Below are 16,958 nucleotides of genomic sequence, written 5' to 3'. Positions count from 1 at the left end.
CAGAATGATTTGTATAATTTAAATATTAACTGCATTTTATACAAATCAAATTTTAAAACAGTTTTTATTAATTTTAAAACAATAATGCTTTTGTGCAGCACGGTAGTTCAAGGTAGTGGAAATCTCGGTTGGGCTCAAACGTTTTACTTATTACATGTATAAATTACATTATTATATAATTTTCAATATATGAAGATTTTTAAGGAAAATTAGGTGAAATATCTATAATGAATTAAACGATCAAATTATCTAAAACCTGCTGTTATATAAAATGACTAATTAAGTTTGTTGAGTGATGGTCCAGTTAATTCATCCAGTAAAGTGTTTTGAGGAAACCAGTTAAACAAAAAGTCACTTTTCTTCTCAAATGCATTTGTACATTCTGTTTTCCGTTAACTTAAAATTAGCATGAAGCATCATAAAATTGTATGTTGTGTGTTACTCTGATTTATTATTAATAAAGTATTGATTAATTTTTTTTACCATATAAGTATTGAGTGTTTAATTTTTGTTTGTTAAAAATAAGGTTTTTCAGAAAATTTAATAAGTGAACAATATTTACTTACTCTTTTATAATCTGCTATTGTATCACTGTAAATAAGTTTAATTATTATTTTTTTTTTATTGATGCAGGTAGTCCCATGGAGTGTGGAGGTGGTATGGGATCAACGAAGGGAAGTCCAATGACAGGAGTTAACCCACAACAACCTCCATCAGTTGCGGCAGCAGCTGCAGTTGCCGCTGCAGCAGCTGCAGCTGCAGGTTCAGGCAGTATGAATTGTAGTTCTCCTATGGGAAGCCCTATGGCTGGCTGCCCTATGAGTGATATGAGCGGTGTTTTAAATCGAAGTCCAGCTGCTGGTGGAATTGGCAGTCCATTATGTAGCGGACCATCACCACATTTAAACACTAATGTGAGTGTAGCGGGGGGTACGAGTAATAGCGGTGTGGGTGTTCCTCCTAGCGGTGCAGAATGTCCCGGTCAAAAAGGTGTTGCATCTCAACAACCTAATAATGTTAGTGTAAGTGTAAGCACAGCTACGGTTAGTTGTGGAATGGGAATCAGTGGAGTGGGTGTTAATACAGCTGTGTGTGGGGGTGTGACTGTAAACGGACCTGGAAACAATAGAATAATGCAACCGCAGTCGACATTACAGCAATCACAACAGCAGCAACAACCGCAGCCACAACAGCAGCCTCAGCAACAGCAGCCACAACAGCAACAACCTTCTCAGCAACCCCAGCAACCACAATCACAACAACCACAACAGCAGCAGCAACCACAGCAACAACAAACATCACAACCTCAACAGCAAATGATGAATCATCATCCACCTCCACCACCACATCCACCTGGTATGATGGGCCCTGGCATGCCACCAGTTCATCCTATGAGTATGCATCATAATTATCCAGGACCTAAACCAATGCCTGTATCGGCTGGTAAGGTAAGTGCTTTTAGCTATTACAGGAAATCATTTACATACATTTTATGATTTTTGACAAGGTTCAGTATACCCAGATATTTTAGAATATGTTTTTTCTAAGAATCTAAAAAAATTTGAGAATTTTGAATTTTTAAAACATTTATTTTAACTAGAGCTTACTGTCAGTTGTAAAATTATAGAACCCAAGTTTGATATAATGTATCAAATAAACTTTCATTATAGTTGAATGTACTTACATTTTCAGTATTTAACCTTTAAGTTGAGAAACTAATTTAAGTATTAATCTTTGTTACTACAAGAAAGAAAAATGCAATGAAAGTAAAAAAAAAAAACACCACTTTTGAAGGATATTACAAAACTGTTGTATCTAAAGTGTAATTAAAGTACCCAAAGTAATGTCTTGAAAAGTACCCTATTAGAGATATTTTATCGTTTTCTATTTCTAAGGGGGAGAATACTGTTTTATTATAATAATTTATATTTATGGATCAAAGTAGGGTAATTTTATTGGCTCTTTCTTTGTGTTTGGCCACAAAGTTTATGTGTGTGGTCCACCTCATCAGTGTTGTGTGTTTATTGTTATTTTTAGTAGTTTATTTTTTCTGATGGATTTTTACATCCATTTTGGTTTATTTATACTTTGTGGGTTCCTATTATTTTAGTATTGTTCTTTTATGTCAGCTCTATCTGTAATTCATGTGCAGTGCAATATTTTTTTGTTGTGATTTATAAATGAAAGCCTGTCCATTTGATCACTTCAAAAAAAATTATTTTTAAAATGTTAAAAACTTACACTAGGTATGTGTTGTCAAAATTTATGCAATAGTTAAAGAGTTCAGTGAATATTTAAAAAAAAATTCAGTGAAACATTTCTTTGATTATTATCTTTCTTCCCCTTTATGTACCATAGTCTTTTCCCAAAATAGGCAACCATCAGGGCAATTTAATTTTTGTCTACTACAGTTGAGTGGAAAGAGCTGGTTGATCGTGAAATCTGTTCCTTTAAATTCTTCAATCATGAAATTCTCTCTCGATTTCAGTTCCACTGATTTTCTTTAAAGTATGAGACATGGGAGCTTGATTCTTTTCTTCTTCATCACTGTGTTAGCTTTATCCCTTCGAATACATTCTCATCCAAATCTCATATCTATTAACTAATCTTAAGCAATTGTTGGTAGATCAAAGATCTGTTTTCTTCAATGTGCTACTTTTGATTAAGTCCAAGGCTTAACATCTTAACAATAGTATGCACGAGGGTAAGTCAATTAATATCCGCAATGTAGTTATAAATTTTATTGCAATACAAATAGCAAATGTATATGTACATCATTTTTCAACATAGTCCTCTTGCATTTCAATCCACTTGGTCCATCGTTGTACAAGCTTCCTGATGCCCTCATAAAAGAAGGTTTTCGGTTGAGCTGTAAGCCAGGAATGCACCGCTTCTTTCACTGTTTCGTCTGAGGTAAATCAACGGTCCCTTAATTACTCTTTAAGTGGACCAAACAAGTGGTAGTCAGAAGGGGCAAGATCAGGACTATATGGAGGATGATCTAGTAATTCAAATTTGAGTTTCTGAAGCGTTTCAGTACTGTGAGCAACAGTATGTGGACGGGCAACAACACAACACCTTTCACGACAGCACTACTCAACATTTGCTTCGAATTGCAGGCTTCAGCTTGGCAGTAAGCATCTAACTGTAACGCGCACTGTTTATTGTTGTGCCCCTGTATACTGGGCCTTGTGAATCTCAAAAAACTGTAAGTTTCAGTTTTCTTGCAGATGGTTGGGTCTTGAACTTTTTTTTGCAGGGCGAATTTGGATGTTTCCATTCTATACTCTGCCATTTAAAAAAAATTAAACCACGCATGCATCATCTACGCAACACGACAGTACTACCAACATAAACAAAAATATAACTAAATTGTAGATAATAATTGACTTACCCTCGTAGAAGATGTAGACTTACTCATTTACAGAAAAGTTGATCCCACCATTCTATTTTTTATCTCTGAAGAGTATAACCAACTTTCAGACAAGCAGCATCCCTAAGCATATTCATCACAAGCTGATGGAGTTAACAGTGAATCAGCAGAGACTTCTTATCGAACTTTACTTTATGTGAGAGCATAGTTTTAATTTCGCGGAAAATGTGACTCATTCACTGTGTTTCTTTACAAGTATTTATATTCTAAAAATTGCTGTTATTATCTTTTCGTAAATTTAAATAAAAATAAGATGTCACTTTGCGGAATTTCAGGCTGTACTAAGTCAATAACCTCAAAATCGTTAATATTTTGTGCGTAAAGTGCAGTAAAGTTTTTCACGGGTCCTGTGTTAATACGAAGAAGACTGACTTTGACCAACAATGGCAGTGTTCTTGCCGTGAAGAGAAGAGTATTGAGCGGGAATCCACTTTTTTAGTCGACAATGTTACTGTGCAAGATGTAATGAAAGAACTTCTAGCCTTTAAGCAAGAACAAAAACAATGTAAGAAAGACTTTAATGACTCATATGATTTATTGTTCAACAAAATTGATTGTCCTAACAAAGCATTGAAACAACAAGCTAAGAAAATTGAAGACTACTTAAGAAAAATGGATGTTCTAGAAACTGAAAACAAACGTCTGAAAAAGAAAATTTCTGAACTGGAATTTAGAATTAAAGAGGCGGAATCAATATTACCGTAAAAACTGTATTCAAGGAATTCCAACAAAAAAAGATGAGGAAATCGTTGGAAGTTGTAAAGGAGGTTGGAAACGCAATTGATTTTAATGTCTCTGATAATATGATTGTCATAGACTTAATGACAGCCGGAATGATGAAGCTCCCAGGATAATAGTGAAGTTCACCAGGTTTATTGATAAGGAGGAATTTCTTGCAAAGAAGCGTATAAAGAAGAACTTATCGACGTTTGATATTAACATGGTGGCTGATAATAGAGTTTTCATCAATGAATCACTGAGCCTGACTCGGAAAAAATTACACTTTTTGGCCAGAGAAGCAAAAAAGAAAAAAGGGTATGCATATCTGTGGGCGAAAGGTGGTAATATCTTCATGCGGAAAAGTAAGGATCCTTCTTCCAAAGTAATATGTATCACTTTTTTTCGGATGACCTCAAGAAACTGTAAATATTAATAATACTGTTAATCTCTTTTTCTCTTATGAGGTTTTTTTTAACAAAAATGGTTTTTATGTACTTTGATTTTAGTTTTTGATATTTTTTTCTAATGAAAGAATTATTTTGGAAAAATAATTTCATACTAGTTCATCAGAACATAAGAAGTATGCGTTTTTGATAATAGTAATTCTTATGTCAACCTGGGAAACATTACCTGACGTAATAAATTTTATCTGAAATTTGGATAGAATCCTGTGAAGTATTCCAGTACAAGTTAGAAAATTATTCTGTTGTTGATAACTGCAATAATGATTACCACTGTGGTGGTATAATAGTAGATTTACTTGATTCTGTTATTTTTAAAATTATTGATTTGGTAATTCAAGAATCAGACACTGTACCGTTTAGATACTTTACTGTAAAGTATCCAATTTATCGTTTAATCCTGTAGCTATATACCATCATCATACTGGTAGTAAATATAGCTTCATCACTGAAGTAGAGAATTATTTGCAGACTATATATTACTCTGTAAACCTAGTAATTGTAGGAGATATGAACTTAAATTTACTAGAATACACAAATGTAATAAATGAATATAAAACAGTTATGTCTAGTTATGGTTTAGAATCGCTGATAAAGTGTATTGCTGATAACTCGAGAACTTGTATCGTTCACATTTTTGTTAGGTTTAAGACAAAACAATTTATGGAGATAACTACAGAAATATTTAATTCTGTTATTTACAGATCATAGCATGACTTGTTTTTCCTTATCTGTTGATAAGCCAAAAACAGATCACATCACACACTCAGTTGTAAACTATGATGAACTAAACAGTGCCTTGTCAACCAATGACTAGTCTTCTGTTCTTTTTATCTACTCTAAATAATCACATTTCCAACTGCATGTACGTTAAACAAAATAGGCAAAAATGTAAATATCTTAAACCTTGGATAAGTGACTAAATATGTAATAAAATTTGAAAACGTAACTTACTTTATAAAAAAACTTTAAAAGATCCACAGAATAAAAAACTGAAAATGTACTTTAAATCATTCAAGCACAGTTTACAAGCTGAAATTAAAAATAAAAGAATTTATTTCTATTATAACACTTTTAAAATATGTCGAGGAAACACAATAGCTGAATGGAAAGTAATTAAAGAACTAACTGGACAAAAGCGTAGAACAATGGTAACTAATAAGTTATTAATTGAAAATGAAATTGTTACCCTTAAAATTGCTAATCTTTCTAATGTTTATTTTATAAATGTAGCTACACTTATGACGCACCTAACCATGATAGCTACAAAAAATATTTTTATCACAAAAATGTAGCTAACTCATTTCTTTATAACCAGTTACAAGTTGTATTGTTGAAAAAATTGTTAAATCTTTAAAGAAAAATAAGTCACCAGGAGTAGATAACATCAGTTCTGATTTAATTAAAAAAGTGTTTATTAATATTAAAGAAGTATAAACATACATTATTATTATAAGTCTTGAGACCAGCAAATATCCTGATGATCTAAAAAATACTCTTGTTATTCCGTTGCATAAAAAAGGCCCAAGACATGAATTATTATTATAGAGCTATTTCTTTACTTTTGAACTCTTTCCAAAATTTTTGAAAAAATAATAAAATTTCAACTCCTATAATTTTTAAATAAAATAAACTTTTTTTAGTAAAAATCTATTTCGATTTTTAGAACAGCATAATATGGAGGATGCACTTCTTTGTTTTGAAGGATGAAAAGTCAGTGGTCTTTTTCTCGATATAACAAAAGCATATTTGATATGGTGGATGACAGTAAATTATTACAAATAATGTGGAATTGTGACTTTAGAGGAGTGGCACATAGGTGGTTTGAAAGTTACTTATCAGGTAGGAAACAATGTGGTAAAGTAAGAGAACAGATTAGTGACTAAAGTTTTGTTAAAACTGGAGTACCTCAAGGAACTGTGTTAGGCCCAATTTTGTTTCTCATATATATTAACAGCTCGTGTGATGAAAGATTTAACGGTAAAATAATTCCTTTGCAGATGATACTGCGTTATTTTATCATGGTATATCTTGGTTAGAAAATAAAAATGCTATGGAAGAAGATTTGCTCAAATTAAGGTTATGGTTCTCTAAACATGAAATTATTCTAAGCACTCAAAAATCAAATTACATTAATTTCTCTCTAAGAAAATCTCAAGATTCTTTTTACTCAGTTACTGATAGGTGTCTGCAGTGTCTCGTTTCACACAGTGCATGCCAAACATGTTTCTCCCACACTTAGAGAATTTTCTACGAAATATTTGGGTATTCTCATTGATGAACAACTCTCCTGGAAACTCCACATAGACATCTTAACGAAAAAGTTAAATAAAATCACAAGAATGTTTTACTTTCTAACTAATCTCTGCCCTCAAGAGATCAGTAGAAAGCTCTATTTTTCTTATTCTCATTGATGAACAACTCTCCTGGAAACTCCACATAGACATCTTAACGAAAAAGTTAAATAAAATCACAAGAATGTTTTACTTTCTAACTAATCTCTGCCCTCAAGAGATCAGTAGAAAGCTCTATTTTTCTTTGGTACAAAGTAAGTTAGATTATGGATTAACTTGTTATGGAGCAACTTTTGGCTCAAACTTAATTCCTATTGCTAACATACAAAAAAAAATTATTCGAATACTTGCAAAAGAAGCTCAAATTAAATGTTCGAGACAAATTTTTTTTAATCTAAATATCTTTCCACAACAACATCTGTGTGTATATGAATAAAGTTTTAGATTTGTTGTACAAAAGAAATTAATATATACTGACAACAGTTGACGTCTAGGCATGACTTTCACATGCCAAAATCAAATTTTACTACATTTAATAAATGTAGTATCTTTAATAAATAAAGAATCTTTAATAAATAACCATATTTATAAAAAAACTCTCTAAACATTAAATTATTTAAAAGAAATTTGAAAAACTGGTAATCAACATTGTACAGTGTAAAGAGTGTTTACAGTGTTTATCAGTAATATTTGTATTCTAATGTTATGTGTTTAATTTTGTATTTTTTTTTAGAGTAACTTTTATCTTTATTATTACTAGTTGTTGTACAATAGGTTTTTCTCAAATTATAGAATCCATGCTGGTAAATCCATTATTAATTTTTTTTAAATATTTTTTATTTGTCTGCTCTGCTGAAAATGATTAATTACTAGTTTTAATTTTTTTAACTCTAGTTTTAATTTAATAATTGTAGTTTTAATTCTCCATTAACTCAATTACTAATTTTTAAGTGTCATGGTAACTTTGATACAGGCAATGCCTAAATAAGGTATCTAGTTCTTTTAAACCATTTAAAGTTAATTATTTTAATTTTTTTATATATTAAGTGCCTAATAAAGTTTACTGTTTGTATAAAAATGTTATCTACTATACATTGTAATGGTTAAAAGAATAAAAATGATTTGATTTGATATTAAACTTAATACTTGTTCTATAGGAATGTTACCAATGAAAAGGCCATTGTCCTGGATTCTATGTTTACATACTGCCATGTATTTTGTCTTATTGCATTGATGTAATCCACAGTACCCATCCATGTCTTTCATTATACTTTATAGGGATCCTTTCTGATAAGTAGCATCATTTGCATTTTGTTGAGAATAGTGTATACACGCCTCTGTATGGAATGGAATGAGATTATAGCTGGTAGTGTTCATTGCCACCGCCACCATGCAGTAATTAATTTGTTTACAAATTTTCATTCCTCAGAAATCATTCATGCGAGTTGAAGCCTTCATTCATTGTATAAAAAACATAATTCCCTCATGCAATTTTCATAAAAAATGTAATTTTTGCCAAAATGAATTTACTGCAGTTGACTAGTTACATTCACAATAACAAAATAGATATTCAGTTCTTGCAAAAAAAAGATGTATGTTCTATGCTGATCTGCTAATGGGCATGAAATTATATTATACACTGGAGGTAAAGATTTATTTGAAAAAATTCTTCAATATGTTGCAGAATTTATGCCGCCTGAATAAATTATCCTTTATATTTTGTATTATTCTACATTACTATTCTTCTGTATTATACGCCTGTAATATTCTTATTTCCTCGTTTTCTTTTTTTATTTTCTTTATGTATATTTATTTTTGTGTAGTGTACATTGATTATTATTGAATGGTGTATATTTATTATTAAGTGAAGTTAAAAATACGAATTTGTAAAAAAGAAAAATAATTTAATAAAATTAAGGTAAACAATAACATTGTATTCAATCGAATACTGAATTATTATTGCTTTGACAATCTGGCGCCACAAAGTCGTGGTGGCTAATGGGCCAGTCACTGGTGTTGCCATTAGTATGCAACAATAATGCCATTCCAGCTTATACTGAAGCGGGTTTACATTATTCCCAACAGAAATGCAAATATTGCCATTGAATGGAAAAGATCTGTTAATAATACTTGGCATCAAGAAATCAGCCAATATTGCTTGTTTGACAAGCCATTTACTCTTATTACTTCTGAAACATCATCTAAAGTTTCTTTAAAAATCCTTTCCAAATAAATATAATCTCTGAAATACAGATACATATTCTAGTTAATATCGCTACATATACTTTTTTTTGTTTTTGGAAGGCGAAAAATGCTTTTGTGTTATCATCACCCGGACCAAACTAAAACTAGATCTATAAAATTAATCTATAAAAGAAAATCATCTAAAATGAAACTAAATTACATAAAATATGACTAAAAACTTAAAAATTAATATCATTAAAAATTACGACTAATATCACATACAACAGAAAAAAAGCTAAACACTAAAATTAGATTAAAATTAATTGTTAAAAAAGAGGAAAAAACAATTAAAACTAAAACTAATTGTCACAGATATCACTAAAATCTTAAAACTAAAATCAGAAAAAGTTTCTTATAACCAATATCACAGTCAGAATCTTAAAAATAAATATACAATTAAACAAAATCTGTAAGAGGTGTAAGAGCCTCTTTACGGATAACAAAGTATATAAGTTTATAATTAAAATAAAATAATAACAAAAAAAACATTCTCTCATGAATAAAGATTACAAGTACTAGAACTAGGCAGATATGTTTCCTGAATCATGTTTATAATCCATAGGAATAATGGTACTTGATCTAACACTTTCTTGTCATTGCCCAGGATACTGTGAATGTTATTTGGTAGCTTAAATTTGCGATGTAAGGCTGCATAACGTACGCAATCCTCAAGGATGTGGCGCACAGTTAATCGGCAGTCGCATCTTACGCATAGTGGTGCATTTTCCACTGACATCAGGTAGCAGTGAGTGGCTCTCTTATGTTCTATCCGCAATCAACGAAGGAGCATTTCCTCATGACAAGTTTTTCTGCATGAGGAGTCCCATGGCAACACAGAATCTTTAATGTGCCAGAGTTATTATCAACGGTAGCCATCCAGTCACCTTGCCACTTTGCTCATAGGGATTGTTTTACGTGATTAATAAAATCAGAAGTAGCAACTTGAGTGGTGAAAGGAGGTTGATTACATACGTCTTTGGCAGCAGAATCTGCATGTTCATTATCCAGAATCCCTACGTGGCTAGGGACCCAGCAGAAACTTATTCTGTGTTGCGATTATTTAACTCGGCGATTGCGTTGTAAATTTCAATGACGATAGGATGTTTGGAATAAAGGCCTTTTTAAGGCTTGGAGAGCATTACACGAGTCACTGCAAATGAGAATGTTTCTATATTTAGGGTTAATGATATTTATAGCGTATAGTTCAGTGGTAAACACACTCGTAATAACGGGTAGACCAAACATATAAGTTCTTTCATTGACAACAAACGCACAACCAACGGTATAGTTTTGTTTTGATCCATCAATGTATACCACTGCGTCGAGTTCATCTTGGAGAGAACACACTGAAACATACGCTGGAAGACAGTAGGTAGTGTTGATTGTTTATTGTATGTTGTAAGGTCAAAAGTAAAATTTATAAGGTTTATTCTCCACAGAGGATATGAGCATGGATACATTGGAAAGAATGAAGGTGTGTCAACATTTTTATGGTGCAGTAGGCGTCGGGTATGGACACCTACAGGTGCAGTACAATGTGGATGGTCCTCATACCTTCCTAAATTAGGATTTCTAAGAACTGAGTCGAAAGCCAGGTGATTTGGCTATCCTTTAAGACGAGCAAAATAAGTTGCTAAAAGCTGTGGTGAGCCATCACTTATGGCTCGCCACAGTCTACAAGTAAGCTTGCGACAGGGCTTGATCTAAATACACGTGTGGCAAGCCGAAGGAAAGCATGATGTACAGCATCCAGCATTTTAAGCATGGTATGCTGAAGGGTGGGCGACACAACAATCTAAACGGGAAAGAACAAAGGAATAACAAAAACGTATCATACATGACCGGATTGGCTCCTCCAATTGGTGTTACTAAGGACTTTTATCATATCTAAAAGTTTGGAACATTTTGTTTTTAATTCTTTGACTCAAGTAAGATGGCTATCAAAAAATAAACCTAAAAACTTGACTTGGGTAGAGATAGCAATAAGCGGAATAGAAGGGTTCTGTAGCCAAGGAAAGACTTCATCTGAAAAAACAAAATGTGTAAACGTGAGTGGTAACCCCTGGACCAAGCTTCAAGGTGAAATATAGTGTTCTGTAGTAGTCTCTCTGCTGTGGGTGTTGAACGGAATGCAGTGTAAATAGCAAAATCGTCAACAAATAGAGAACATAAGACAGGTTCCTGCACAAATTTGGTAATACTGTTTATGGCTACAGAAATAAGGTGGCACTTAATACACTACCTTGAGGCACTTCATTGTCAAAGATGACACAACCTGAAAGAGAATCGCTCACACAAACACAAAACATTTGTTGATTTAAGAAACCCCAGATAAAAGCAAGCATATTGCCCTTGATTCCCCATTCTCTGTCTGTGTTAAGAATACCATGACGTCAGGCTGTGTCAAACGCCTTTTTTTATTTCAAAGAAGATAGTGACGAGGTGTTGGCAGTGTAAGAAGCATTTTGTATGGCTGTTTCTATTGACACTAAATGGTCAATGGAAGATCATCCTTGTCAGAAACCACACTGTTCTGGAGATAGAAGGCCATGTCTTTTAAAGTACCATTTAAGTCTGCGGTTTACCATTCTCTCCATTACTTTGCACAAAATGCTTGTTAAAGAGATAGGGGCGGTAGCTTGTGGGTTGGTTTTTTTTCTTTTCCAGGTTTAAGTACTGGTATAATAAAGGCTTTTGACCAGCTGGGTGGGAAGACTTGTTTGGAGAATAAACCATTATAAATGCTCAGTAGATGTTGTAGCGCCAAATTAGGAAGGTGTGAAAGCAAGGCGAATATGTCTGGTCTAGGGGAAGTGTCACGTGAGTTTTTAAGTGTGTGTGACAATTCTTTGAATACAAATGGGGCGTTTAATTCGCCAACTGAATCACCAATGTTTAACGATAATACTTCTGTCTGTATCTTGTACCTTTTAAAATTGTTATTATATGATGACATGAGAGACACCGAACAGAAAGATTTCACTAAAGTATTTGCCACAACCGAAGATGATGAAAGGAGTTCTCCTTCATCAATAAGACCGAGAATAGATTGTTTCGGTGATCTGAAAATTGCACGGATCTTTTTCCACACAGTAGATGTGGGACTAGTGTGAGAGATAGTGCTCACGTATTTCATCCACGACTTCCTCTTAGCATACAAGAATACTTAACGGCATACTGCTTTATCCCTGCAGTAGAAATTTAGATGTTCAGTTGTAGGCCTACGATTAAATTTGCCTGCCATCAATTCCTAACAGCAATTTGGCAATAATCATTCCACCATGGAATGGAAGGATATTACCCGATATTTATGGGATATATCTGTTAGCATTCTCAAGTATCATGGACGTAAAAGAGGAAAGTTGGTCAAGGATGTCTGTACCATCATCATACTGTGATTGGAAGGTTTTATGGTATCCATTTCAATCTGCTTTTTCAACAATCCATCTTCATGGACTTCTTTTCACCTTATGGTCAACACTGAAACCAATAATAATTGGTCTGTGATCACTGCCGTGAAAGTCATCTCAAACAGACCAATTAAGATGAGGGAGTAAACTCTTTGAGCATACGAAGAGGTCAATGTTAGATACAGTACCAGATGATAAAGACATGAATGTGTGTGATCCATCATTCAGTAGACAAAGGTCAAAGTCTTGTCTCACTCTGTTTATCATATTTCCTCAAGTGGAGCAAAACATTGAGCCCCAGAAATTATGGTGGGCATTGAAGTCTCCTACTATTAACGATAGTGATGGTATTTGCATGAGGAGATTTGAGATATCTAGAGCATTGAACTCAGAGTTCGGTGAGAGATACAAGTTGCAGATATGCAATTAGAAGGGTTTAGAGACCTTTACTGCAACAGCAGGAATGAAGGTGGCTAGTTGAATCCTTGTAGCCGACACCGTATTCTTCTTGAAAATGGCCAGTCCACCACTCTCTCTACTGCTTATTAGACAGTTATTGTAGAAGATGTGTTTCTTGGAAGCACATGATTATTGGATCATGTGCGTTTGCCAATATTCTAATATCTTCATTGCGGGACTGAAGACCTCTAACATTCCACTGAATAATATTTATAAGTATAGATAAATTCAAAAACTATATAAAAATTAGTTGTACATGATTCGGTTTTTTTTAGTATTTTTGATTTTAAAGAACTCCGATGCCCTGGGGTCGGGTGGTTCTTCAACCATATCCTCCAGTATATGAGGTGATGGTGGAGGAGATTTAGTAGAATGGGATGCTGCAGATGACATCCCAGAGGAGGTGGTTACGTGGGTTCCCTTAACAGGGAGCTTATTTGGTGGCTTACTGCCAGCTGTGATTATCCCTGCCCATACTGGTAAAACTTTGGGAACAGGAACTTTCATAGGGATCACACTGTTGGATTCACTAACTGCGATGAAAGACTTTTTGTTCATCTTTCTCAGCTCTGAAATAGTGGTTGTTAGTGTTGCAACTTGATCAGATAACATCTGAATAAGTTTTTTTAGCTCACTGCAGGATCCGCATGGCAACCCACCGGGTTGGTCTAGTGGTGAACGCGTCTTCCCAAATCAGCTGATTTGGAAGTCCTAGTAAAGCCAGTTATTTTTACACGGATTTGAATACTAGATCGTGGATACCAGTGTTCTTTGGTGGTTGGGTTTCAATTAACCATACATCTCAGGAATGGTCGAACTGAGAATGTACAAGACTACATTTACATTCATATATATCATCCTTATTCATCCTCTGAAGTATTATCTGAACGGTAGTTACCGGAGGCTAAACAGGAAAAAGAAAGGATCTGCATGGCAGATTACTTGTTTGTAGGAGCTTGTTGTGATGTAGTGGCAGCGTACGTTTGGTTTACCAGTTTCCTAGAGTTAATAGTTTTTTTTATATTCTCTGCATGCCACCGTAAAAGATAGTTTCTGCTCCTTAGAGATTCTGAGAATTACCTTTTCTTCCTTAAAAGTTGGACAATCTCAGGAGCGAGCTGTATGCGAACCACTGCAATTAGCACATTTTTCAACTTCTTGGTAGTTAGTATCATTGTGGCCTTCCTTAACACATCTACCACAGATCTCTGTTTTTTAGCAAGATATTATAGTGTGACAATACCCTTGACATTTGAAACCATCATTGAGGGTTGGGAATGAAAGGTCGTACTCTAATTGCAAGATAACCAGTTTTTATTTTTCCGGTGGTACTGGAAGGTTGAACGTCTGTATAAGAGAAGGTGTTGGTTCTTTCATTCCGTTCTACCTTTTCATAATATGCTTCACTTCTACAACATCTTGAGCACAAAGCTCATCAGCTATTTCAGTGACCCCTATATCCATAAGTTCTTGACAAAGATCTCCATAAGTCCTCTGTGTGAATGCCACAGTGTGGCATTCCGCTCTTATTTTTATACTGCCCATATTATGAAGACGTAAGGTAGATCGACTCTGCTTATCATTGAATGTTTCACTCAGAATCGATCCGTCACGTAAATTTCTGATTTTCTTCAGGGAACCACTTGCACCTGTTATAGCTTTGTTTATCAAGAAAGGCGAAACCTTTTGGAGGGAGCCACCTTCTTGAATATTTCAGAGAACAACAAATCAGATATTTTTAAAATTCATATCTAATGATTTGCAGTTCTCTTCGGTTGGACTTTTATCCTTGTCAGACAAAGCTGACCGTGGCCTCTTCACAAGACTAGGTTTGGTGGTTTTTTCAGATGGACCACCAACCATCATAGTATTTTTAATTGGAACTGAAATTTTGTTCCCACGAGTACTGGTGAAAAAATGGACCATTCCAGCAGAGCGCATGCATATAGTTGTATTTTTCTCCAGTTGCTAGAGAAAAATACAACTGGGTTTGCCCTGGTGCCCAGAGGATATCGTTCGAGACTCACTATGTAAAGCCATTCACCCATCAGCACGGTAGTTCCCACCTTGGGTTATGGTTGCATTTTGTAAGATGTCGCAACACCACAGAGTGTAAATGTAAGAAATATCAGTATGGGTTGTTGTGTAGTTGTGTAAGGGTATATATTGTAATTTATGTATTGTTCTTGATGTAGTATATGTGTATGGTGTAAAGTGTTGTGCAGCTCAGTATATAGCAGGAAGAAAAGCTGCAGAGGCTAGGCCCGTGGAGACACCAACCGCCAAAGTGTTACATGTACTAAAAGATAATTAATACTAATTTACTAAAGATAACCTCCCACAGTTCTTAGTACTTTTCTGAATCAAAATTGTTTAGATGTTGTTCAGTTCTCAAGTATATTCTTTCATTTAACACATGTCAAAACACACAATGTCAGACTGATTGTATGATATTTCCTGCAGTCCTTAGCACTACTATTCTTTAGCAATGTAACAAACATTAAATGCAGTCAACCTGATATATATTAAATTGAAAAACTCTTTCAAAAAAGTTGACACTTCTGATTAAATCTTGAGAATCTCTTTGGTTACCTTGTTTGGGCATATAGCTTTTCCAACTTTTGCTTTTTGAATAGTAGCAATGATTTCACTTTTCAGTATCAGATGATGACTCTCCTAATCGTATATTTCTGTTCCACCATCTGCAGAAATTCCTCTTTTAGATCATTCCTTCCATTTATTTAGCAATATGTCCACTGTTTCAACAAAGTCTTTATTTCTATCCACTAGGTTATACCTTCTCCATACGGTAACTGCAGAGGCTTCTTTTAACTTATGTACAGGTTGAAACAATCAGATCTCTGCTGTCCTAAATTTCAGTACAGTTTAACAAACCAGTTCTTTTTTACCTTTTCAATCTCCAACCTGATTAACTTGTTGATCTTATACAAGTTTTTGTGTTTACTATATTTTGTTTGCACAAAACAAGCAATAGCCTTTCCGTATGCATATAAAGCTATACGGCTATAAAGCAAACAAATACTTTCAACATGTTTTTCTAATGTTTAAATTAATTTTTGATGTAAGCAAATTATATTTCTGACTGAAAGCTCATTTTGTCTGTGCTATTTGGCATTTTATATTACTCCATCATCATTGGGAAGCTACTTTTTCATCATTGGAAAGTAATTTTACTTCCCAAATAAAAAAAAATTCTTCTAATTCCATAATCTTTTCTCATCCTATTTTTATATTCAGTGGTCCATCTACTTTATTTCTACTACTTTCATTTTGTTCGTGTTTGTTTTCATGCAGTAGTTCTTGTGTAGAACTTTATCCATGCCATTCATTGTTTCTTCTAAATTTTTTTTATTCTCAGCTAGAATTACTTTATTATCAGCAAATCATAGCATCTTTATCTTTTCACTTTGCAATGTTACTCCAGATCTAAACTGTTCTTTAACATCGTTAACTGCTGGTTCTATTAGAAAGTAAGAGGGATAGGGAGAACACCCTTGTCTGACTCCCTTTTTTATTACTGATTCTTATGTTCTTCAATTATTATTGTTGCAGTTTGGTTCCTGTAAATGTTAGCAATCATTTTTCTATCTCTGTATTTGAACCCTAATTTTTTTTAAATGCTGAACATTTTATTCCAGTCTATGTTGTCGAATGCCTTTTCTAGGTCTATAAATGCCAAGTATTTTGGTTTGTTTTTCTTTAATCTTCCTTCTACTATTAATCTGAGCGCAAAACTTTGTTTCCATAGTCTTTATACTTTTCCTGAAACCAAATTGGTCTTCTCCTAACAATTCTTCCACTCTCCTCTCAATTCTGTACAGAATTCTAGTTAAAATTTTTGATGTATAGTAGTTAAGCTAGTTGTTCTGTATTCTTCACATTTATCTGTTCCAGCTTTTTTTGGTATCATGAAAAT

General features: G+C 33.7%; 1 protein-coding gene across 1 annotated transcript in view; it reads left to right on the top strand.

The window, feature by feature from the left end:
• The window catches only part of LOC142322080 (uncharacterized), a 57,296-nt gene that overhangs the window by 26,620 nt on the left and 13,718 nt on the right, over nucleotides 1–16,958 (top strand). Inside the window, exon 6 of the mRNA XM_075360736.1 lies at nucleotides 634–1,448. Within this exon, the coding sequence (XP_075216851.1) occupies nucleotides 634–1,448 (815 nt within the window). The remainder of the gene's footprint in view (nucleotides 1–633; nucleotides 1,449–16,958) is intronic.

The sequence above is a fragment of the Lycorma delicatula genome, chromosome 1 (genome assembly GCF_047948215.1).
Source record: "Lycorma delicatula isolate Av1 chromosome 1, ASM4794821v1, whole genome shotgun sequence".
Taxonomy (NCBI): domain Eukaryota; kingdom Metazoa; phylum Arthropoda; class Insecta; order Hemiptera; family Fulgoridae; genus Lycorma; species Lycorma delicatula.
This window is presented reverse-complemented; position numbering and strand designations above follow the sequence as displayed.